This window comes from Ailuropoda melanoleuca, chromosome 8, assembly GCF_002007445.2.
Source record: "Ailuropoda melanoleuca isolate Jingjing chromosome 8, ASM200744v2, whole genome shotgun sequence".
Lineage (NCBI taxonomy): Eukaryota > Metazoa > Chordata > Mammalia > Carnivora > Ursidae > Ailuropoda > Ailuropoda melanoleuca.
Window position 1 is genome coordinate 54,669,410 of NC_048225.1, and position 23,607 is coordinate 54,693,016.

The following is a 23,607-nucleotide window of genomic DNA, read 5'->3' on the forward strand; positions in this document are numbered from 1 at the left end:
TTAGCAAATCCCGTCTGGTCCCACACCCCCAAGAATGTAGGCGCTACACAACAGTTTTATTCATTGCTATAGTCCCAGTGCCCAGAGTACGTGGATTATAATAAGTGATTAATAAATGGATAAATCACCTAATAATGAACTGAAATAAGAGGAAAGGAGAATAAGAAATAGAAAAAGGGTGGGGCGCCTGGGTGGCACAGCGGTTAAGCATCTGCCTTCGGCTCAGGGCGTGATCCTGGCGTTATGGGATCGAGCCCCACATCAGGCTCCTCCGCTATGAGCCTGCTTCTTCCTCTCCCACTCCCCCTGCTTGTGGTTCCCTCTCTCACTGGCTGTCTCTATCTCTGTCGAATAAATAAATAAAATCTTAAAAAAAAAAAAAAGAAAGAAAGAAATAGAAAAAGGGCACAATTAGGGCGCCTGCGTGGCTAAGTCAGTTAAGCATCTTCCTTCGGCTCAGGTTATGATCCCAGGGTCCTGGGATCAATCCTTGTGTCAGGCTCCCTGCTCAGAGGGAAGTCTGCTTCTCTCTCTGACCCTCCCACCTGCTTATGCTGTCTCTCACTCTATCTCTTGAATAAATTTTTTTTTAAAAAAGGCACAATTAATAATTTTTTAAATGACCTATTTCTCTCAACTATACTCAAATAAGTAAATTTGGGGCGCCTGGCTGGCTCTGTCAATAGAGCAAGTGACTCTTGGGGTGCCCAGGTGGCTCAGTCGTTAAGCGTCTGCCTTCAGCTCAGGGTGTGATCCCGGCGTTCTGGGATCAAGCCCCACATCAGGCCTCTCTGCTGGGAGCCTGCTTCTTCCTCTCCCACTCCCCCTGCCTGTGTTCCCTCCCTCTCTGGCTGTCTCTATCTCTGTCAAATAAATAAATAAAATCTTTAAAAAAAAAAATAGAGCAAGTGACTCTTGACCTCAGGGTTGTGAGTTCAAGCTCCACTTTGGGCATAGAGCTTACTTAAAAATATATTAATAATTTAATTTAACTTAAAAATGTTTTTATGTTATATGTATTATATATACTGTATTCTTACAATAAAGTAAGCTGGAGAAAAGAAAAAAAAATGACCTATTTCTCAAAAGGTTTCCCCAATTCTGCCAAAAAGTTCATCACTTCCTCCCTACTTCCTAGTAGTCTTCAGCACTATATTCATATATTGTAGTGGTTGTCAACCAGGGGCAAATTAGCTCATCACATTTGATGATGTGGAAACATTTTTAGTTGTCACAACTGGGGAAGAGCCCCCTACAATAAAGAATTACCCAGCTCAAAATGTCAGTAGTACCATGACTGGGAAACTTTGATATATTCTATTGTATCCTCTCAGTTAATATATTGTCCCTGGAGGGGACAGAGATATTGTTACCTTATCTGTTTTACATATCTTTGGAGCCCTAGTTTCTAGGTCTAAAAAATAATGAAATCTGAACTATCCAGTTCTTCCAAAGTGACAGAACACTGAAGAGTAGATTATAGGTCATACCAGCTATCTCGTTTCTCCAAACTTGTATTAAAGAGAAAAGGAAACTAACAGTTATTGAATAGCTATTATATATCAGACAAGTAACAGACACTACCCTCATATAATACCCTCAAAAATCTATTAAGATAGGTATTCTTTCTATTTTTCAGTTGAGAAATCTGAGGTTTAAGAAGTGATTAAGTAATATCCCCAAGGTGACACAACAGAGCCAGGATGCAAACCTAGGTCAGAGTTTAAAGCTAAAGATCCATTTCTTAGTTCCAGCAAAAAACAGATCAACAAGATAATCCTAATTATAAGATAAATTTGACAATTCAAGAGAGTGAGATAAAGGATGGATTACTTTATAGTGCCTTGATATGCTAATCATTTAAAAAGAGTTAAGGTAGATCCCTATTTTAAACTAAGTAACAAAAATAAAGTTTGAAATATAAAAAAAATTAAACATAAAAATTCAAAGAAAATACTATATTTATAATTTTACTTAACACCTGTATCATGCTTATTATGTTTTACACCAAATTCTGTTTCAATCCTGTAACAACCCCATGACATATTACCTTTACCCCTATTTTACAAATAAAGAACCTGTGACACAGAGGGTAAGCACCTGCCTTAGGTCACAGTAAGAGGTCAAACCAAAATTCAAATCCAAAGAGTCAAATCCAATGAGTCTATCACTTGAGTCCGTGCTCTTACCTATTATGCTGTACAATTAAAAGTGAATATATATAAGGACACCTGGGTGGCTCAGTCAATTAACTGTCTGACTCTTGATTTTGGCTCAGGCCATGATCTCAGGGCTCTGAGACTGAGTCCCACATCAGGCTCCATGCTGGGCATGGAGCCTGCTTAAGATTTTCTCTCTCCCTGTGCCTTTCCCCCCACCTATCTCCCTCTCTTAGAAAAAAAAAAGTGAATATATATAAAATCATGGACTACTCTCAGCAGGACCCCAAAAGTAATTACCATAAAGGAATAAATCGATGGGCTTTATTATCTACAAATAGACCAAAATACACCCCAAATCTAGTATATTCCTCTGTTCTTTTCACCTGATATTTTTTTCTTCTTTTTTTGTTAAAGTTTTTTAAAATTTTCATTGTTACAGTTATATTCTATCCTTTCAATATATTTATTTTTGTATACAAATGAGTTTTTCTTTCTCTTTCTTTTTTCCTTTTTGAAACTAAATTTAAAATTTATTCCATCTTCATGGGTAAAGACACTACAGGGCAGGGTGGGTACACAAGGCAAAGAAAACAAACTCTTCTCCCATTTAGCCAGATGCAGCATTTTGGCAGTTTTATGATAATACAGGTTGGCTTCATTAATTGACTCGGGCTGAAAGCTGGCAATGGCAAATGTTTGCAATTTAGGATCTTCCTCCATTGTTACTCCAAGGATCTTAATTCCTAAACTACACTATTAGCTCTGAAATGGTGTATACTGTAACATTCTTCAAGCTCTCACATCTTATTCAGAATCTGACACTCTTCTTAAGGGAGAGAACTCTTAAAGCTGTCTTCCTCTTGGCTAACCCAGTCCACTAGCAATCCTAAAAATTATCATATGAAAATAAAACTGTTCTCCCAAGCATTGATTGAAACTGTTGTGCTGGGATCCTTTTTCAGAGCCTTAGCTCCTTGAGTGAAAAGAGAGATCCTAACCAATTGCTTCCATGAATAATAACCCTAGTTCAATGAACCTAATGTCCTTCGCAGCAAAACTCAAGAGGTCAGGCAAACCCTGATCATCCTGACAAGTTTATCAGTATTTACATACAAAGAATATTTAAAACTGATCCCAGACTAAGTATTGCAACCATAATCCCAAGAAATCTTTCAGTTTTAGCAAATGGAGCTCCTGCAAGATGCCAGAGCAAGTGAAAAATCATCTCAAAGCAAAGAGTGATGCATGCATCTTTTCCAAATGAGAGGAAATCAAGGAGGAAAGAAAAATCCTCCCTTCTAAACTCATCAAATCAATGGCTATTTTCACAGCCTTAACTGACAAAATCCAGTGTCCTCAATATCCTGATTGAGGGAGTCTCTTTTCAGGGTGACTGTCGAGGTCAAGAAGAGCTTTCAGGCTTTTTTTGCCATGGCCCATGAATTCCAGTCCTTCAATGGGAATCTCCTTCTCCTCTATTGCTTTCTGAACACACTGCTGATACTGCTTGAAGAGGCTGGTGCATGGGTCTTGGGAGCTGTCCCCCTTGAGGAACTTCTCGGCAAACAAGCGATTGAAGCACTTGGTCATACTCGCGCTTCATCTCAGTGCAGGCCTGCCCTATGCTATTCATGGCGGCAGGAGTTAAGTTTTTCATTCTTTACAATTTTGGGATATAGTTTCTTCCAATAAACAGACCAAAACACACCCAGAATATAATGTATTGCTCTGCTCTGTTCACCTGTCTGCTTATATTGCCTCTTTTTTTTTTTAGCTTTTAATTTTCATTTTTACAGTACATTCTAACCTTTCATTGTATTTCATTTTAGTTTTGTACATATATAAGTTTTTCTTTCTTTACAATTTTGGGATTTAGCTTTCTAACAAACAAACAAAATACATGCAGGATCCAGTATATTACTCTATTCTGTTCACCTGTCTGATTATATTGTTTTGTTTTTCGGTTTCAGGTCTCGTCTGATTTGTTTAGTGTATATTTCTCTGGGGTCTTTGTTGCCATTTTAGTATTTCATTCTCTCATTCATCTATTCTTCTCTGAAAAGAATGGAAAGGGAAAGAGGGAAAAGAGGGAAAAACTCACCTCAAAAAAGAGAATAAGAGGCAGTACTGACTGCCAGGGACCTAATCAGTATGGACTTAGGTAAGATGTCAGAACTAGAGTTCAGAATAACGATTATAAAGATCCTAGCTGGGCTTGTAAAAAGCATAGTAGACACAAGAGAATCCCTTTCTGGAGAAATAAAAGAACTAAAATCTAATCAAGTCTAAAAAAAAAGTCTATTAATGAGATACAATAAAAAATGGAGGCTGTAACTGCTAGGATAAATGAGGCAGAAGAGAGAATCAGTGATACAGAAGATGAAACGATGGAGAATAAAGAAGTTGAGAAAAAGAGAAAAACAACTACTGGATGGGGGGGAATTCGAGAGATAAGTGATACCATAAGGTGAAACAATATTAGAATAATTGGGAATCCCAGAAGAAGAGGAGAGACAGAAAGACAGGGCAGAAGGTATACTGGAGCATATTATACCAGAGAACTTCCCTAATCTGGAGAAGGAAACAGGCATTCAGTCCAGGAGGCACAGAGTACCCCCCTCAAAATCAATAAAAATAGGTCAACACCCCGACATATAATAGTGAAACTTGCATATCTAAGAAACAAAGAGAAAATCCTGAAAGCAGCTAGGGGACAAGAGGTCTGTAACGTACAAGGGTAGAAACATTAAAACACAGTTCTAGAAGTCCTAGCCTCAGCAATCAGACAACAAAAAAATAAAAGGCATCCTAATCACGAAAGAAGAAGTCAAACTCTCACTCTTTGCAGATGACATAATACTCTATGTGGAAAACCCAAAATACTCCACCTCAAATTGCTAGAAGTACTCATACAGGAATTCACCAAAGTAGAGGATAGAAAATCAATGCACATCAATCAGTTGCATTTCTATACACTAATAATTACACAGAAGAAAGAGAAATTAAGGAGTTGATCCCATTTACAATTGTGCCAAAAACCATAACATACCCAGGAATAAACTTAACCAAAGAGGCAAAGGATCTGTACTCAGAAAACTATTGAACACTCATGAAAGAAATTGAGGAAGACACAAAGAAATGAAAAAACATTCCACACGCTCATGGATTGGAAGAAATATCGTTAAAATGTCTATGCTACCTACAGCAATCTACATATTCAATATAATCCCTATCAAAACACCACATTTTCACAGAGCTGGAACAAATAATCCTAAAATTTGTATGAAACCAGAAAAGACCCCAAATAGACAAAGGAATGTTGAAAAAGAAAACCAAAGCTGGTGGCATCACAATTCCAGACTTCAACCTCTACTACAAAGTTGTAATCATCAAGACAGTATGGTGCTGGCACAAAAACCAACACACAGGTCAATGGAACAGAATAGAGAACCCAGAAATGGATCCTCAACTCTATGTTCAACTCATCTTTGACAAAGCAGGAAAGATTATCCAATGGAAAAAAAAAAAAAAAGAGTCTCTTTAACAAATGGTTTTGGGAAAATTGGACAGCCACATGCAGAAGAATGAAATTGGACCATTTCCCTACACCATACACAAAAATAAAATCAAAATGGATCGAAGATCTAAATGTGAGACAGGAATCCATCAAAATCCTAGAGGAGAACACAGGCAGCAATCTCTGTAAACTTGGCCACAGCTACTTCTTGCTAGACACGTCTCCAAAGGCAAGGGAAAAAAGGCAACAATGAACTGTTGGGACTTCATCAAGATAAAAAACTTTTGCACAGCAAAGGAAACAGTCAACAAAACCAAAACACAACCGACAGAATTGGAGAAGATATTTGCAAATGACATATCAGATAAAGGGATAGTCTCCAAAATCTATAAAGAATTTAATCAAACTCAATACCCTAAGAACAAATAATCCAGTCAAGAAACAGGCAGAAGACATGAACAGACATTCTCCAAAGAAGACATACAAATGGCCAAAAAACACATGAAAAATTGCTCAATATCACTCAGCATCAGGGAAATACAAATTAAAACCACAGTGAGGTACCACTTCACACTGGTCAGAATGGCTAAAACTAACAAGTCAGGAAACAACAGATGTTGGTGAGAATGTGGAGAAAGGGGAACCCTCCTACACTGTTGGTAGGAATGCAAGCTGGTACAGACATTCTGGAAAACACTACGGTGGTTCCTCAAAAAGTTAAAAATAGAGATAGCCTATGACTCAGCAATTGCACCACTAGGTATTTATCCAAAGGATACAAAAATGCTGATTCAAAAGGGCACATGCACCCCAATGTTTATAGCAGCAATGTCTGCAATTATCAAATAATCTTACTCATAAGTGGAATTTAAGAAACAAAACAGAGGATTATAGGAGAAGAGAGGGATAAATAGAACAACATGAAATCAGTGAGACAAACCATAAGAGACTTAATTAATCATAGGAAACAAACTGAGGCTTGCTGGAGAGGAGGGGATGGAGGGATGGGGTAACTGGGTGATGGACATTAGGAGGGCAAGATGTAATGAGCACCGGGTAGTATATAAGACTGATGAATCACTGAACTCTACCTCTGAAACTAATAATACATTATATGTTAATTAAATGAATTTAAAATTTAAAAATTGTAAAAATAAAGTATATACATTATATATATATGAAGTCAAAAAAGGAAGTTTCGGGGCGCCTGGGTGGCACAGCGGTTAAGCGTCTGCCTTCGGCTCAGGGCGTGATCCCAGCGTTACGGGATCGAGCCACATCAGGCTCCTCTGCTGTGAGCCTGCTTCTTCCTCTCCCACTCCCCCTGCTTGTGTTCCCCCTCTTGCTGGCTGTCTCTATCTCTGTCAAATAAATAAATAAAATCTTTAAAAAAAAAAAAAAAGGAAGTTTCACCTTGACATTCTTGTAATAAACTATTAATCAAAAGGCACAATTCATAACTTGATTCCTTTAAAGCAAGGCAAGCCTTTATTCACATTTATAAAGCAATCTAAGAGCAAAATTCACCTAGGATTTATTTTTTTAAAAAATCTTTTCCCTAACAGTTTGCATTTATCTTGCCCACACATACTACTGTAGCAGTTTTTTAAAATTTTATTTATTTTAGAGAGAGCATTAGCAGGGGAAGGGGCAGAGGGAGAGAGAGAATCTCAAGAGGACTCCCTGCTGAGTCAGGAGCCCAACATGGGGCTCAATTCCAAGACCCTGAGATTATGACCTGAGCCGAAATCAACAGCCGGACGCTGAACAAACTGAGCCACCCAGCTGCCTCTGTTATAGCAATTTTTTAAAAAAACTTCTCCCTTATCAAGTCTTCACAAAGCAATCAATTTAGTTTTCAAAGACATAATCACTCTGTCTTTTAATATTCATATTACATTGGTTTACTGTATTTAATTAACAAAACTTCAAAACAATATAACTGATACTGTAACTTATCCTTGGTAAGCATTCAACTCAACCGTAGTGTCGCAATATGCAGATCTGAGAGAAGAGCTTACAAGCTGTGAATGTGCTGCGAGCATCAGTCAGTACGTTTCTACACAGGAAATGCAGAGCAACAGTTAACTCAATACATTAGTTAAGTGGAAGTCAGTTAGAACATACCAAATGCCTTATAACTTGCATTCCCTGTGACTCAGCAACTCTATTTTATAAATGTATTCTAATTTCTTCCTATCTTTGTGAATAAAGGGTTAGCCAAATCATCAAAGTATAAAATCAGGAAATCAAAAATACCTGAAAGTCCATAATACAAGATTGGAAAAATGAACTGTAGTAAAATCGTACAGTAGGAATACTATGCAGCTCTTAAAAGAATATGCAGAGGGGCGCCTGGGTGGCACAGCGGTTAGGCTTCTGCCTTCGGCTCAGGGCGTGATCCCAGTGTTACGGGATCGAGCCCCACATCAGGGTCCTCCGCTATAAGCCTGCTTCTTCCTCTCCCACTCCCCCTGCTTGTGTTCCCTCTCTCGCTGGCTGTCTCTATCTCTGTCGAATAAATAAATAAAATCTTTATAAATAAATAAATAAAAGAATATGCAGAAAGATGACATACAATGATATACATCATATATTATAAGGAATAAAAAGCAAGTTATAAACAGCATGTGCTACAAAAACCTATTTGGTAAAATAGTTAAAGAAAAAAGACAGAGCAGGGTGCCTGGGTGTCTCAGTCGGTTAAGGGTCTGCCTTCGACTCAGGTCATGATCCTAGTGTTCTGGGATCAAGTCCATCATCAGGCTCCCTGTTCAGCACGGAGTCTGCTTTTCCCTCTCTCCCTGCCCTCCCCCCGTGCTCATGCGCTCTCTCTCTGTCACATAAATAAATAAAATCTTAAAAGAAAGAAAGAAAAAAAAAAGAAAAAAGACAGGGAGAATCAAGTGAAATAATACATAAGCTTAGCATGGTGCAGACACCTAGTAGGCAATCAATAAACGCTAGCTATTACTACTACAATTATTAATATAGACTTTGTAACTAAAGTTCACAGTAGTTATCTTTAGGTTGTAGAATGTGAATGATTTTCTACCTTTTTATATTTCCTAAATTTTTATCACTAAAACTATGTCTGTTTTATAATAAGGATTAAAAAATGGCTATTTTGTAAAATGTACCACACAATAAAATGGAAGGCTTTAATATAATCAGTTTATCCATATATTTCTCATTTATGTTTCCAAAAAGATCATGGTAGTAGAAAGGGCATTATCACAGAGACCTCTAAAAATTATTCCTCAATATGCTGTACTTGGAATTTTGAGAAAACATCCCTGTCCTGTAGGCAATGAGACAGAAATATGAGCAATGACGAATTATGCAAACACAGCTACTATCATTATCCAAAAGCCACGAAGCAGCTCTGCTAAAACACAAATAGGTAAACTTCAGACAATTCCACTCTCAAGATTACCAGTGAGTGGATTTGTATACATATTCTATGTGGATCCAAACACCAGTTTTCTCAAACATGTCACCCTTCAGCTATGGTACCTTAACAATACAGAGTAAATGAAAGACACATTATATGAATATGTTTATAGCACTCAAGCAGATAAAATGAAAAATTAACATGCTATTATAGTCTCTCCTCGTTTTATCAAAATACTTACACTCTTTGAATGAATTCTGGAAAAGGTAGTGTATGGTGCCAAAAACTTTGAGGATGCATTCTCCTTCGGACAAGAAATATGAATGCTTTTCTAAATAGAGAGAGAAAGATGGAATTCATCAGTGAAATTACTCCAGTGGAATGAAAGGCTCTTAAAGAAAATATTAGGATGATAAGAAATTCTCATTTTTTAAATGTACCCTCTCTAATCCTCCTTTGCCAGGTCACAACACTACCACTCCCCTACAGAACAGCAGCCCTTTTACCGCAGAGGGCTGCAATGTAATTTGGTATTGCTTAGCTGCCCTTTTCTTTTTATATTAAAGTAAACTCCCACAGAAGATAAACCAAAAGTAATGCCAAATATGAGAGCATTAATTTTTAAAAGAAAATCTAATACCAGCACTCTCAATTAGCAGTGGGGCAAGGAACAGGATTAACAGATGGAAACAGCACCAGACTGCAAGTCTAGCACCTAAAAGACTAGTCTAAAAGTTAACTTACTGCCTATAGAACTTTTAGAAAAAATGTTAAGACTACTGACATCTACACTTACCAGAGAAAATTGGTAAATTATGGTACCCTTATACAATCTGTAGGCCCTGGTCAGGCTTGCAGTGCCCATGCCTACCTAGGACTTAAACTGACCATCCATGTTCATAGGCGGCTGCTCTTCACCCCACAGCTGTATTAATTCCCCACGTGTTTTGCTAGTCATTAAAACATAGCTTTCAACCACTGTAGCAAGAAACACTGGTGACATAGTTGAATGGGGACGTTCAAATTATACCTAGAAAAAGATGTCAGGTTCAGGTGACATGACTTGCACAAGGCAGCCTTTGAAACCATGTAAGATTAAGTATGTTGGTGTTTCAAGGTAGCATGTATAGAGGCATAAAAGGCTTGGTAAACCCTTCAGGGATTCTTGCAATATGAAAGTCCTCTAATCTAACTGGCTGAATACCAACACCACCACCTAAGTGTGTATCTCCTACAGGGAGCTGAGGAGCTACGATCACCAAACGGCCCCTAACCTGTTACCTCTTCTGCGGCAGTACTTCAAAATTTCTGGAAATTCTGCTGAACAATGAAAATGTCTTCAAAAGTCAAGATTTTCTAAACCTCTTTCTAAGACTAATCGATATACACAGCAAACACAGGTCCTCACAGTTCTTTAGAAATAACAATTTCAAAGTAATAACATTCTCATCACTAAAAATCAAAATGCTCTTATTAAAGTCCTCTACTCCTTTAAAAAGACATTTAGAATATCTGTCTTTATAAACAGCACTTTCTTAGCCAGCATATCCATATGTGGCTGCCTGCAGGCTTTTCATTAAATGAGTTTTTGCTTCTAACCCCATGAGAAAGCCCATACAGCTGCAAGAGAGTTGACCTGGATTTGGAATTGCCTCCTATACCCAGAACTAAAGTGTCACCTAAACTGTCCTGGCTTAAATATTCCTACCAGCAAGGATTCAAGGAACTCTAAGAACTTAAGTGTTCAGGCATCTGTAAAAATTGAGTTTGTTCTCGGAAGACTTCATTTCCTTGGGACTAATTATGTAAAAGATTTCAAGAATTAGTAGTTTTCTCCTGCTTATCAATTGAGCAAATCAACCTTTAATCTATAAACAAATTATGAAGGAACAGAAATGTTGAACTACATTCCAACATCAGCGGTCACACTGTTAATGAAAATATTTTAATGAAAAGCTGCAGGAGATATCAAAACATAAAATTCAGGGCGTGGGTGGGGGTCGGAGGAGGAGTGTGGGCATTCCACACAAAGATAAAATTCAAAGTCAAACTTTTTTATCCTCCAGGATTAGGTATTTAAGTATAATCTACTGTTCAACAGAACAATGCAGCAACATCAAATAGCAAAGTGACTCGTGGCAATTAGGAAACAAATGATTGCTCAACCATAAGCACTTATTGTCTGACTCAGCAGGTAAAAGGCAGAAATCAGCAATGTTAAGAGATAAGGACTGTATTAGGGCCTAAGTATGAAGGGAAGAAAGGAAGTCAGCATAGACGGATACTGGCAAAACACCTGGGAAAAATGTAGGCTTGCAAGGTAGCGTTCCTACTTGGAAGTGTATAGAAGTGGTTTCAATTCTGGCACACAGTCTAACCAGCTTTGATTACTAGGGTTAATTAACCTCTCTGAGTCTGTTTGCTTATGTGCAAAATGGAAATTTAAAACGCCAACCCCACAGGATTGTTATGATGAACAACAACTCACTTGTAAGATTTTAATTTCCACATACGCAGTCTCACCCCCTGTTAATCAGTCTATAGGTAGAATATCATCTCCATTTTATAGATGAGGAAACTGAGGTTCAGAGAACTAAGTTATTTGTCCAAAATCATATTACTTGGGGCACCTGAGTGGCTCAGTTGGTTAAGTGACTGCCTTCGGCTCAGGTCACAATCCTGGAGCCCCGGGATCAAGTCCCGCATCAGGCTCCCTGCTCAGTGGGGAGTCTGCTTCTCCCTCTGACCCACCCCACCATGTGCATGCTCTCTCTCTCTCTCTCTCTCTCTCAAATAAATAAATAAAATCTTTTTTAAAAAATCATATTACTACTAAGTGTCAGAGTTAACTAAAACTTGAACTCAGCTCTTCTGACAGTTTCTATTATACCATAGCTGTTTATGAAAAACAAATGCAAAATATATATAATAACATATAGGCTATTACCTTGCACAGAGGGAAATAAATGAACATTTAAAGTCTTATGTAAAAAACAAAGTATCATCTATTCTTATCAGTACACCTGAAACTAAAACAAATTTAATCACACAGAGCATACTGACTGCAGAATGAGCAAGGAAAATCAGGTCATGGGTTCTGCAATACTTAGTTTGGCTATCCACTCACCTCAAAGACCAATGAGAAAAACTATTAAGTACTATTAATGTAGGTCTTCATCAAGGCCTAGCCAGATACATTATAAAGGCTGTGCTGTCCAATATGGTAAATACTGGCCACATGAGGTTATTGAGCATTTGAAATACAGCCAGTGCCTACGAAGAACTGCATTTTTTATTTTATTTAAAGCTTAATTTAAAAACGGATACTTCCCTCCGTTTTTGGAAAACTTTTAAAGTATATTTGGAACTACTTTGTTACGTAAATCTAGGTTCTCAACCGTAAATTTATACAACCTAAATACATTTATCAAATATTTTCGGTAAAATATTAGAGTCTGAATTGAGATGTGTGGTAAATGTAAAATATAGACAGGATCTCAAAAACTCAATAAGAAAAAAGGAATGTACCATATCTCACTAATAATTTTTAATATTAATTACAAGTTGAAATAATATTTTGGATTTATTGGATTAAAAAATACTATTAAAATTAATTTCACCTGTTTCTTATTAACCTTTTTTATGTGGCTCTTCGAAAATTTTAAGTTACATATGTGGCTTACTTTATTTATCTATTGGACAGCACTGATATAAGGGAAAAACAAGTATATGCAACTAAAAGTATCTCAAAGTATATGTAACTACAAAAGAAAAAAAAACTCTCGACATCCAAAGGCAGTAAAAATTGTGATTACTATACAAATAAAAAAAAGATGACACAGATATACAAATAATAGTATAAATATTTAAAGTAGATATATGGGTACTACCCCAGTTTTGGACCCAGTGTCATTTAGAAGACATAAAAACCTACCTTGTTTATCTCATTCACAATAAATCCTTCTGAAGCTGTAACTTCTGGAATGCCATCCTGGCCAATTCCTTGACAAGTTAGGCTGCCATACAAAGTTGGTTTCCCTACAAAGCACAAAAGAAGCATGTCTCAAGAAAATAGTAAGAATTTGGGGCGCCTGGATGGCACAGCGGTTAAGCGTCTGCCTTCGGCTCAGGGCGTGATCCCGGCATTATGGGATCGAGCCCCACATCGGGCTCCTCTGCTGTGGGCCTGCTTCTTCCTCTCCCACTCCCCCTGCTTGTGTTCCCTCTCTCGCTGGCTGTCTCTATCTCTGTCAAATAAATAAATAAAATGTTAAAAAAAAAAAAAAGAAAATAGTAAGAATTTAACATTGTTCTACTTGAAGACTCAATTCAAGATGAGATGGTATAGATGGTAGGAAATTGGTTCATGAAAGAAAAGAAGGTACTTGTGTAAAGTAAGGTGAAGTGGAAAAAGCCCTACCCTGGGTGAATGTAATTTGGGAGGGAATATGCTCAAGAGCTAAAAACTAGGTACAAAGATTTAAAGTTATAGCATTTGTGAGAAAGCTACTAGAGGGGTGCATGGGTGGCGCAGTCAGTTAAGCGCCCGACTCTTGATTTTGGCTCAGGTCGTGATCTCAGAGTCATGAGATCGAGCCCCACATCGTGCTCCGTACTCAGAGCAGTCTGCTTGAGTTTCTCTCCATTTCCCTCTGCTCCTGCCCCCACACTCTCTAAAATAAATAAATAAATCTTTAAAAAAAAAAAGTGATCTCAAACTCAGTTTTACTGACTGTGAAATGGAATTCCTACAGGATGAAAAATGAAGATCGACATGCATGTATGCATTTATCCACGGTATATACACATAATACACAGCAAAGAGTTAAGCTTCGATAATCTAGAAAATATGCTTAAGGAGAACACTGCTTTTGCAGTGATAGAAGCTAAATAAGATATCCTACACATAAACAGGTCAAAAACATTTGAAGACTACGAACATTGTGCAAGGAGTTCGAGCCAAGAGAAAGTATGAAGCTCTCTTCTATGAGTAGTAAATCCCCTATCTCTAAAAGGAAGGCATATCAATTTGGGCATATGGCTATTACCTGGGGGATGACAACTCAGCCAGGCTTCCCCTTCATCCTTCCTAAGAGAGACAAAAGACTAATTAGGCTCATTCAATGTTGAAAAGGATGCCACTGGTACAAGAGAGAAAGAAGATCATATAATTTTCAGTTTGGACAGTACTTAGGTATGATCTAGTCTAATATCTCATCCAGGCATAGATTATTGTAAGACAAGCTTTATTTATTAAAGAAATATTCATGGATTAAGTGTTTAATGCATACATGTCTATTGGTCAAATGAAAATTCAACTATTTCAACAATAGAGAGTTCACGATTCATTTATAAGCTACACAGCTTTGAAAAATCACGAATACTTTATATTTAGATATTTATTAGGATTATTGTAAGCCAAGCCCTGTGCTAGACACTTTGAAAACAATATCATTAATCTTCACAATTTAACAAAATGCCTTTTATTATCCCCATGTTAAAGATAAAACTGAAGCTCAGAGAAAAGTGACCTGCCCAAGGTCACCTAGCTATTTGGAAAGCAGGAACTGAAACATGGGACTAGTACACAATGTCTGCATTCTACCAGCTCACACTGGCTTTTTACATGTTTTAGAATGCACCTCCCCAATCAACCAAATCCTTATTTCATCACTCTAACATTTTTAGGGTATAGTGAAAAAGACCTACACTTTTAAGACAGAAAGATTTAGGGGCACCTGGGTGGCTCAGTCAGTCAAGCGTCTGCCTTCAGCTCAGGTCATGATGCCGGGGTCTTGGGATCGATCCCCGCATCGGGCTCCCTGCTCAGTGGGGTGTCTGCTTCTCCCTCTCCCTCTCCCCCTGCTCATGTTCTCTCTCTCTCAAATAAATAAATAAAATCTTTAACAAAAGGGAGAGAGAGAGAGAGAGATTTAGGTTGATAGTAACACTCTATCACTTATTGGCTGCAAAATCTTGGACAAGTTACTTCCTCTGATTCCTCTCCTGCATTCTCTCCTAGGCACTTGGTGGCCCTCAGTAAACGTCAGTGTTCTTCCTTTATTACTTATCACACATTCTGTGTGGTAGTAAGTAATGTGTATCTTATTTTAGTTCACACAGTAAAGTGTAATTTTCTTAATCGCAGAAAGCAATGTTTTCGTCTATACCATGGTTTCAATTTGAAAAGCCCTTATTAAAGTAGTAAGAGTTGCCATTCATGGCACTGCTATACTCATCCTGGTGCAGAGTAATAACTTGCACAGTATACGATCAATAAATAGGCTAAATTAATGATCTGCTGTGTATCCCCAATTAAGCTGTCAGCTTCTTGAAGGCAGGAGCCGCCCTTCAAATTTAGATTACTCATCTAAACTCCACACGCATAGAGCCTGGACATAGTGGGTGTTACACTGTTTGCTGAATAGAATTGTCCAATATGTCTAACAGCACTAGGGGTCCAAGGAAAATACAAAGATTTCATCATAAACTCAAAGACAACGTGGAGGTGGTTGAGTACTAGGACCTTTGCAAATACCTGACGATCAGTAAATATTTGCTAAATGACTATGACTTCTCGGCCTAGAGTCTTCCTGCCTCCCAATCTTCCTGTCTTTCTCCAACTCATTGATCTTAGTTTTGATACTGGAATCGCAGCACATACATGTTACCTTGGCCTCAGGACAGCTGTGCTGAGAATGAAAAAAAGAGGCCCATGTGGGTTTGCAACATCCAGTGTTCCCTCAACAAATGATGACGGTAATCCCTATCCTGGACTGGGTACAGCTCTCCTTAACGCAAAGACAACATGCGTTACCCTCCTCCGTCCCGGTTCTGGGCCTTCATTCACCTCAGGGCTTGAGCCCAGTCGCTCTGAATCCTCAAAGGCGCCGCCATCTTAACCCCGCCTCCACCTGCCCGCCTCTTCCGCTCTTTGCCGGAAGTGGGTCGCAAAATGGGCGCTACAAGGACTGGGGGCGGGATCTATACTGAGAGGCCACCAATGAATACGCGTGGCGGGTTCCTCTCCTCCCACTTCCGCGCTCAGGCTCCGCACCAGAGGATGGTTTTCGGCCTTCGGGTCGGAAGAGTTCCAACGCCTGCAAAACGGCCGCTGACGTGCTGGAAAGCGCGTCTGTTTTCTCGTGTCCGACGTGTTCGGTGAGCACTGCTTACCGCGTCCTTGCGCGGTAAGGCGTAGCGGGCACAGCGGGCTGCGGCTGGCTGCAGCGTGCGCGCATGCGTCCTTTCGCTAAAGTGGGAGAGACGCTGCCGGTGACTTGGACGGTTGAATTTCTCTGCTTTCCCGTGCCTTCCCAGTCCAGGCCATCTGTCCACCTGATCGCCAAGCGTGGGTCTTCCTCTTTTTACTCCAGGGAAGAGTGAAGCCGGGATGTGGTGGGGAAAAAGTACCGTGGCATTTACTGATAACTGAGCCCTGTCGTCGCCCGTGCACTTCTCGTTCATTATCATATTAATCCTTACATTAATTCTGTGAGTTAAATATTAAGGAGGAAGCTAAAAAGATTGTATGGTAAGACGTGGTGCTGGGATTCGAATCTAGATCTCTTAGCTTAGAAACCAGGGCACTTTTTCTGTACAGTAATAAAAACTCATTTATTGAACACTTCGGACGTGCCAGGCTTAACGTGCATTATCTCATTCAGCCTTCAACAATCCTGTGAGGTAGACGCTATCTCTGTTTTTCAAGAGAGATTATGAAGTGATTTTCTTAAGGACACCCAGTGAGTCGGTGACAACTAGGTTTCCAATCTCAGTCTGTTTTCAAAAGCCTATTTCCCCCTTCCTTCCTTAGGTTATACTGCCTCCAAAGCAAATGAGTTTTGGGTAAGGCTATGGAGTCTTTAAATCCTTGCAACTTATGCATTGCTTAACATGGCCAACAAGACCTTGCTATGATTACTTTCTCATAGCGCCAGTTTCATTTGTTTTTCAGTTCTCTTCATACCCTAGTCTCCAGTCATACCGAACTTTCAGTTCCTTTCCTGTGTCAAATCCTGTGACCCTCCTCTTCCATTGACTGGGAATATTCCTTCTCCCTATGTCGGGCTAACTCCTATTCATCCTTCAAGTCTCAGTTTAGAAATCACTTCCTCCAGGAAGCTTTCCCTGCCTGTTCCTGCCATGTCTGGATTAGGTATTCTTCCAGTGTGTTCCCAGTCTTAGATATCTGTGCACACTGCATTGTAATCTGTTTATTATCTAGACTGTACACCATTAAAGCAGGAACTAAATCAGTCTTTGTCACTCCTGTATCCTCTAGCATAGTGCCTCATACGTGATAGGTACTCCATGATCCTTTGTTGAATGAATCAGAGAGACACAGGAAAGGCATTAAAAAGTGCTAGTTCCTTTAAAGCCTGTCATGGTGAAATGTGTATAAAGGCTGAGGTTATTTCCCTTCAAACCTTTCTCAAGTTCTTTCTGTGGGCTACTTTCTGCCAAGTGCTCTGAAGCAGATGATCTTGGGAAGACAGTCTGGGCAAATCCACCTGACATTAAGCACTCTCACCTCACAGACCCATCTCTTGCCCAGCCACACTGAACTCTCCATTTCTCCTGTATGTCAAACCCTGGACATATTAGGGTACAAGTGTTAAACTGTGTTCTTTTCCAGTCATAGTTAAAGGCTAATAGAAAAGAAGAGAGATTAATTCTTTTGGGGTGGATCCAAGACAGCTGCTCCAAAAAGGTGACATTTCACCTAATTCAAATTCCATTAGCAGAATCCATTCAAGCTTATTTAGTGCTGTCCTAAACATTTTCATATACTTTATGTCATTCCATTGAGTTCAAACCATTTTGCAAATCTGTTCTCTTGCCAGGCCTAGTGCTGATGGCACCAAGGTGAATCAGGCCCAGTATCTGTTCTCAAATAAGCTTACAGTCTCCAAGGGACACAAATGCATAAATAGGCTATAACAGTGCAGTTTGGTCAGTGTTATTTATAATAGTGGAACCTCATACTCACATTCCTACTCTAACCTTGCCTCCACTGATGTTCTAGAGACTCCCAAAGATGTCAACTCAAGGCCATACCTGGGCCCGACAGGTGAAGAAGGAAGGTGAGGAAGAGGACCCGCTGGACCAGCTGATCTCCCGTTCTGGCTGTGCTGCTTCCCATTATGCAGTACAGGAGTGCATGGCCCAACACCAGGACTGGCGACAGTGTCAGCCACAGGTACAGGCCTTCAGGGACTGCATGAGTGAACAGCAGGCAAGGCGGCGGGAAGAGTTGCAGAGGAGGAAAGAGCAAGGCAGTGCCCACCACTGAGACCCCAAACCACCTATCCCCAGAGAATGGTCCTGCAGAAACTAGCACCCAGAGAGATCATGGGAAGAAGTCCTGAACAGCGAAAGTGTGGCCAAGAGATATAAAACTTGGGATTATCTTTGTCTAAGACTGACGTTGAGAGCCAGGCAGCCATGGATTTGGACATGACTGCTGTAAAGAGCTGTGATATTTTCATGGTGAGATGACACACATCCTTACCCATTATGTTCCACCAATATTAAATATTGACTGTCATTTGCCAAATAAAACAAAGCGTGGAGTTAAGGATGTTCTTCTGTCCTACATCTTGGGTCAGTGTGCCAAGTACTGAACTGATTACATGGATGTTTAATTTTAAAAATAAATTCACAATCTAAATGTAAATTGGTTACCTAATCAGGTCTTCATTTATTCAGTCGTTCAATACATGACTGACAAGTTTTTCTAAGACCTTTCCATGTGCCAGGTACTGTGTGAATGAATAATATGATCTGATGTGATGGATAATAGAATCTCTTCCTTCATGTTATTTAGTCTGGTTTGAGGGGTAGAAATAAAACAACATTAGAACAACTAATTACTAGCCATTGTTGAACTGCCTTTATCTTTCATTAGTTGATCTGGATGTTTCATTCAGTCTAGTGGAAGGAAGAAAACAAATGGGAGGGGCGCCTGGGTGGCTCAGTCATTAAGCATCTGCCTTCAGCTCATTGCGTGATCCCAGCGTCCTGGGATCAAGCCCAACATCGGGCTCCATGATCCGCTGGGAGCCTGCTTCTTCCTCTCCCACTCCCCCTGCTTGTGTTCCCTTGCTCTCTCTGGCTGTCTCTCTGTCAAATAAATAAATAAAATCTTTTTTTAAAAAAAGGAAGGAAGGGAAGAAAAGAAAAGAAAAGAAAGAAAACAAATGGAAAAATAAACATTGAGTGCCTCTTATATGCCAGACAGATGCAGAGTCTGACCTCAGCATGCTCACAACCCAGTGTTGGTGTGTTTAACAGGGTGCCTGGGTGGCTCGGTCAGTTCAGGTCATGATCCCAGAGTCCTGGGATCGAGCCCCATATCGGGTTCTCTGCTCAGCAGGGAGCCTGCTTCTTTCTCACTTACCCTCTGCGTGCCACTCTGCGTATTTGTACTCTCTCTCTGTCAAATAAACAAATAAAATCTTAAAAAAAAAAAAAGTGGCTGAATCCCATTTATGCTGTAAAAAAAAAAAGTCACGTTTAACATAAAATACAGATTTTTCAGCTCTTAAAAAATGTAGAAGCTATCATCATGGAGTTTATATTACTACTTGACAACAATTTGCTGGAACTGAGTAACAATTTCTCTTTTAGGTGGTTGTGTTCTCCAGTTAAATAACAATTGCCATCACTTCTCATTTTTCTTCCATGGAACTACATTGCCCGTTCTGTTTTCTGTCTAGCCCTGTAAGGCATTTGGGAGTGGGAAAGGAGTTGGAAGAGTAACTCCTGCCATAGAAGCTGGAATGCAAAGGGGCATATGCTCTCATCATCATCAGTAACATTTCTTGAGCATCTATGTATTAGAAGCACAAATCTGAAGTATAGTAGGCCCTAAAACTACTTTGAGTCTTTGTGTTGGTGATTGGGGAGGAGAAAGAGAAAAGGGGAAAAGGTGAGAGGAGTACCAGTTTAAAGAATAAGAAATCCTATTAGAATGGGATGACTATGTGGAGCCCTGTCTGCTCAGTGCTGTGGGTCACCAGAGAGAGCAGTGTGGACTGCAGCTGTCAGCAAGAATCTCAAAGAACGGGGCACCTGCGTGGCACAGTGGTTAAGCATCTGCCTTTGGCTCAGGGTGTGATCCCGGCGTTATGGGATCGAGCCCCACATCAGGCTCCTCTGCTGTGAGCCTGCTTCTTCCTCTCCCACTNCCCCCTGCTTGTGTTCCCTCTCTCGCTGGCTGTCTCTATCTCTGTCGAATAAATAAATAATAAAATCTTAAAAAAAAAAATGAATCTCAAAGAAGGGAGTTAGTTGAGTTGAACCTTTAATGATGAAGGAAACATAACCTCTTTGTAACATATGTGTAACAGAAAGGAATACCATCTACAACAAGTAAAAAGTACGTAGAAATCAGGGGCGCCTGGGTGGCTCAGTCAGTTAAGCATCCAACTCTTGATTTTAGCTCAGGTCATGATCTCACGCTGGGCGTGGAGCCTGCTTAAGATTCTCTCTCTCCTCTGCCTCTCCCCAGCTTGCTCTCTCTCATCTATCTCAAAAAAAAAAAAAAAAAAAAGACAGTACCTAGAAGTCAGTAAGAAGCAAACAGCCCAACTGAAAACTGAACAAAGTAGGGGAGCCTGGGTGGCACAGCGGTTAAGCATCTGCCTTCAGCTCAGGGCATGATCCCAGCGTTATGGGATCGAGCCCCACATCAGGCTCCTCCACTATGAGCCTGCTTCTTCCTCTCCCACTCCCCCTGCTTGTGTTCCCTCTCTCGCTGGCTGTCTCTATCTCTGTCGAATAAATAAATAATAAAATCTTAAAAAAAAAAAATGAATCTCAAAGAAGGGAGTTAGTTGAGTTGAACCTTTAATGATGAAGGAAACATAACCTCTTTGTAACATATGTGTAACAGAAAGGAATACCATCTACAACAAGTAAAAAGTACGTAGAAATCAGGGGCGCCTGGGTGGCTCAGTCAGTTAAGCATCCAACTCTTGATTTTAGCTCAGGTCATGATCTCACGCTGGGCGTGGAGCCTGCTTAAGATTCTCTCTCTCCTCTGCCTCTCCCCAGCTTGCTCTCTCTCATCTATCTCAAAAAAAAAAAAAAAAAAAGGACAGTACCTAGAAGTCAGTAAGAAGCAAACAGCCCAACTGAAAACTGAACAAAGTAGGGGAGCCTGGGTGGCACAGCGGTTAAGCATCTGCCTTCAGCTCAGGGCATGATCCCAGCGTTATGGGATCGAGCCCCACATCAGGCTCCTCCACTATGAGCCTGCTTCTTCCTCTCCCACTCCCCCTGCTTGTGTTCCCTCTCTTGCTGGCTGTCGCTATCTCTGTCGAATAAATAAATAATAAAATCTTTAAAAAAAAAAAAAAACCTGAACAAAGTTAAAGTAGTATTAGCTATTTCTATTGACAAAAATCAAAAGTATTTATAACAACTAATATTGGTGGGGATGAAGAACAGGCACAATCATACTATTGAAGGGATAATAAATTAATAAAGCTATTGGAAGACAATTTGATGGGATCTATAAATATTTTGTCTTTTTTTTTAAAGATTTGTTTATTTGAAAGAGGGAATGTGCACACATGCATGGGGGGAAGGGGAGAGGGAGTAGGAGAGAAGCAGACTCTGCTCGGCGTGGAGCCCCATGTGGGGTTTGATCTTATGACCTGAGCTGAAATCATGAGTCGGTCACTTAACTAACTGAGCCATCCAGGTGCCCCAGGATCTACAACTATTTTAAATATTTATATATTTACTGGCTGGGTCAGTCGGAAGAGTATGCAACTCTTGATCTCGGGGTCATGAGTTTGAGCCCCACATTGGGTTTAGCAATTACTTAAAATAAAAACTTAAAAAATTAAAAATATATATTTCAACAGCAATTCTTTTAGGAGCCCTCCTGAATATATTTTTATAAGATGTATATACTATTATGTTCACTGCAACATTGTTTATACAGAGAATAAATGGTCACAATATAAAACTCCATCAATAAGGACTATATTTGCTTATATATTCAAATCTTTTACAACAGGAATGTATCTATGCATTGGTTTGTGTAATTAAAATAGAAATAATAGGGGCGCCTGGGTGGCACAGCGGTTAAGCGTCTGCCTTTGGCTCAGGGCGTGATCCCGGCGTTATGGGATCGAGGGATTCTTGCAGAGAGGAAGGACAGAAGGACCTTCCCAGCAGGAGGAATAGCTTCCAAATTAGCTAAGTGCAAACTTTGTAGGACTCTACTTCAAACCTCTAACAGGGAGCTAGCACTGCATGGGTCACAGAATGCATTTGGGCAAAGAGGGCTCTGTTGCCACTCAAACCTGTTTCCTCAAGTAAATGGGGATAATTCCTATTTAATAGGCATAAAGAATTGACTATTTTTTTTGGCATAGAGAATTAAATGAGGGATAATACATAAATAGCAAATAATAAAGATTATTAGCATTCCTGAACTATTACAACTATTACAATATTTATATATAATGTATGTATATAATAAATATTGTTATACAATATCTATGAAGCATTTAACTCAGGCTGGTTCCAAAGTTTGCTCTCAATCTCTGACGTACTGCTTTCAAATCCCACTATGCCACTTACTAGCTGTTTGGTTTGGGGCAAATTACTTAACATCTCAGGATCTGTTTTTTCTTCTGTAAAAATGCATATAAATCCTTTCTCATAGGCCTTAAAACTAATAAATGTAGACCTTCCTCATAGACTTGTTGAATTAACCTTGGTAAAGAGCTTAGAAACAGTGTCTGGTACATAGTAAGCATTCACTAAATGTTGCCTATTAATGTGGTTATTATTGTGTGCTAGGCACTCTTCTGAGTTACGTTTTCTCATTAACTCCATTAACTCCCCTTTACAGAGGAGGAAATAGAGGTTAGATTGGGGGTTAGACTTGCAAGTGTGTCTTATTCTGAAGTCTATGCTGTTCTCTGTTCTGTGCTCTCGTAATCTTCCACTGCCTAGTATGATGCTTAACAAATAGTAAGTAACTACATTTACTATGTAAATATTACGGGTTTGTTTGGTTGGTTGGTTTTTTTAGTGTTTTACAAAAAGGAGGTTAACCAGTGCACATTGCCCACAGTGTTCTAGATTGGCACGTTTTTTAGTCTCTCAGCTCTGGAGCCCACAGCCACGGAGCTGTAATTTAAGGTGGTCCATGCTTGTCTGGAACAATCTATACCTACCTCTGTACAGAGGCTTGGTGCCAGGGATGAGTGGAGAGACCTCTTGGCTGGGTGCCTCCTGTGGCTCCTGAGTTGGCCCTTCCCTGCAAGGTCCTTGGCTGGGGACTTGGCCTGTGCTCAGTACAAAGTTGCACGGTAATGTGTTTTACTAGATGAGTAATAAGAGACGCCTTCCACTCTCCCTCCCTCAGGTAAAGTTGCCAGGCTAAGTCCTCGGGCTGCTGACTAGAAATCCAAGAGAACCGGAGCCAGTCCAGGATGGAGCCAGTATACTTTCCACTGTATAGAATGATAGGGCTTCCTACTCTGCTCCAGCAGAGACTTAACGCA

The 23,607-nt window shown here is 39.7% G+C and overlaps 2 protein-coding genes and 1 pseudogene across 7 annotated transcripts in view; 1 reads left to right on the top strand and 2 right to left on the bottom strand.

Moving 5' to 3' along the window:
- Nucleotides 1-16,006, bottom strand: part of PAAF1 (proteasomal ATPase associated factor 1) — a 39,973-nt gene extending 23,967 nt beyond the window's left edge. For 2 of the 4 annotated variants that reach the window (XM_002915314.4, XM_034666352.1), the window contains exons 1-4: nt 15,924-16,006; nt 14,122-14,162; nt 13,008-13,111; nt 9,315-9,404 (exon numbers count right to left, since the gene is read on the bottom strand). In XM_002915314.4, the coding sequence (XP_002915360.1) occupies nt 9,315-9,404; nt 13,008-13,111; nt 14,122-14,162; nt 15,924-15,970 (282 nt within the window). In that variant the 5' untranslated portion in view covers nt 15,971-16,006. Of the gene's footprint in view, nt 1-9,314; nt 9,405-13,007; nt 13,112-14,121; nt 14,163-15,890 lie in introns of all 4 variants that reach the window. The other 2 variants (XM_011219855.3, XM_034666354.1) reach the window with 2 other exon arrangements.
- LOC117803366 lies at nt 1,085-4,144 on the bottom strand (annotated as a pseudogene).
- A 97-nt stretch (nt 16,007-16,103) lies between the features above and the next one.
- Nucleotides 16,104-18,764, top strand: LOC100474111 (cytochrome c oxidase assembly factor 4 homolog, mitochondrial). Of its 3 annotated transcripts, none has more exons than XM_002915315.4 (2): nt 16,104-16,234; nt 18,102-18,764. In XM_002915315.4, exon 2 carries the CDS (start codon nt 18,114-18,116, stop codon nt 18,366-18,368), a length of 255 nt encoding a protein of 84 aa, XP_002915361.1. In that variant the 5' UTR covers nt 16,104-16,234; nt 18,102-18,113; the 3' UTR covers nt 18,369-18,764. The 3 variants fall into 3 exon arrangements, with proteins under 3 accessions (XP_002915361.1, XP_034522249.1, XP_011218161.1); XM_034666358.1 differs by having other exon boundaries at nt 16,131-16,263; XM_011219859.3 differs by lacking the exon at nt 16,104-16,234 and adding an exon at nt 16,286-16,424.
- Nucleotides 18,765-23,607: the final 4,843 nt, after the last annotated feature.

Bases quoted from the DNA above. Each gene is read 5' to 3' on its own strand.
- LOC100474111 (XM_002915315.4), top strand. From the start codon at position 18,114: ATGTCAACTCAAGGCCATACCTGGGCCCGACAGGTGAAGAAGGAAGGT.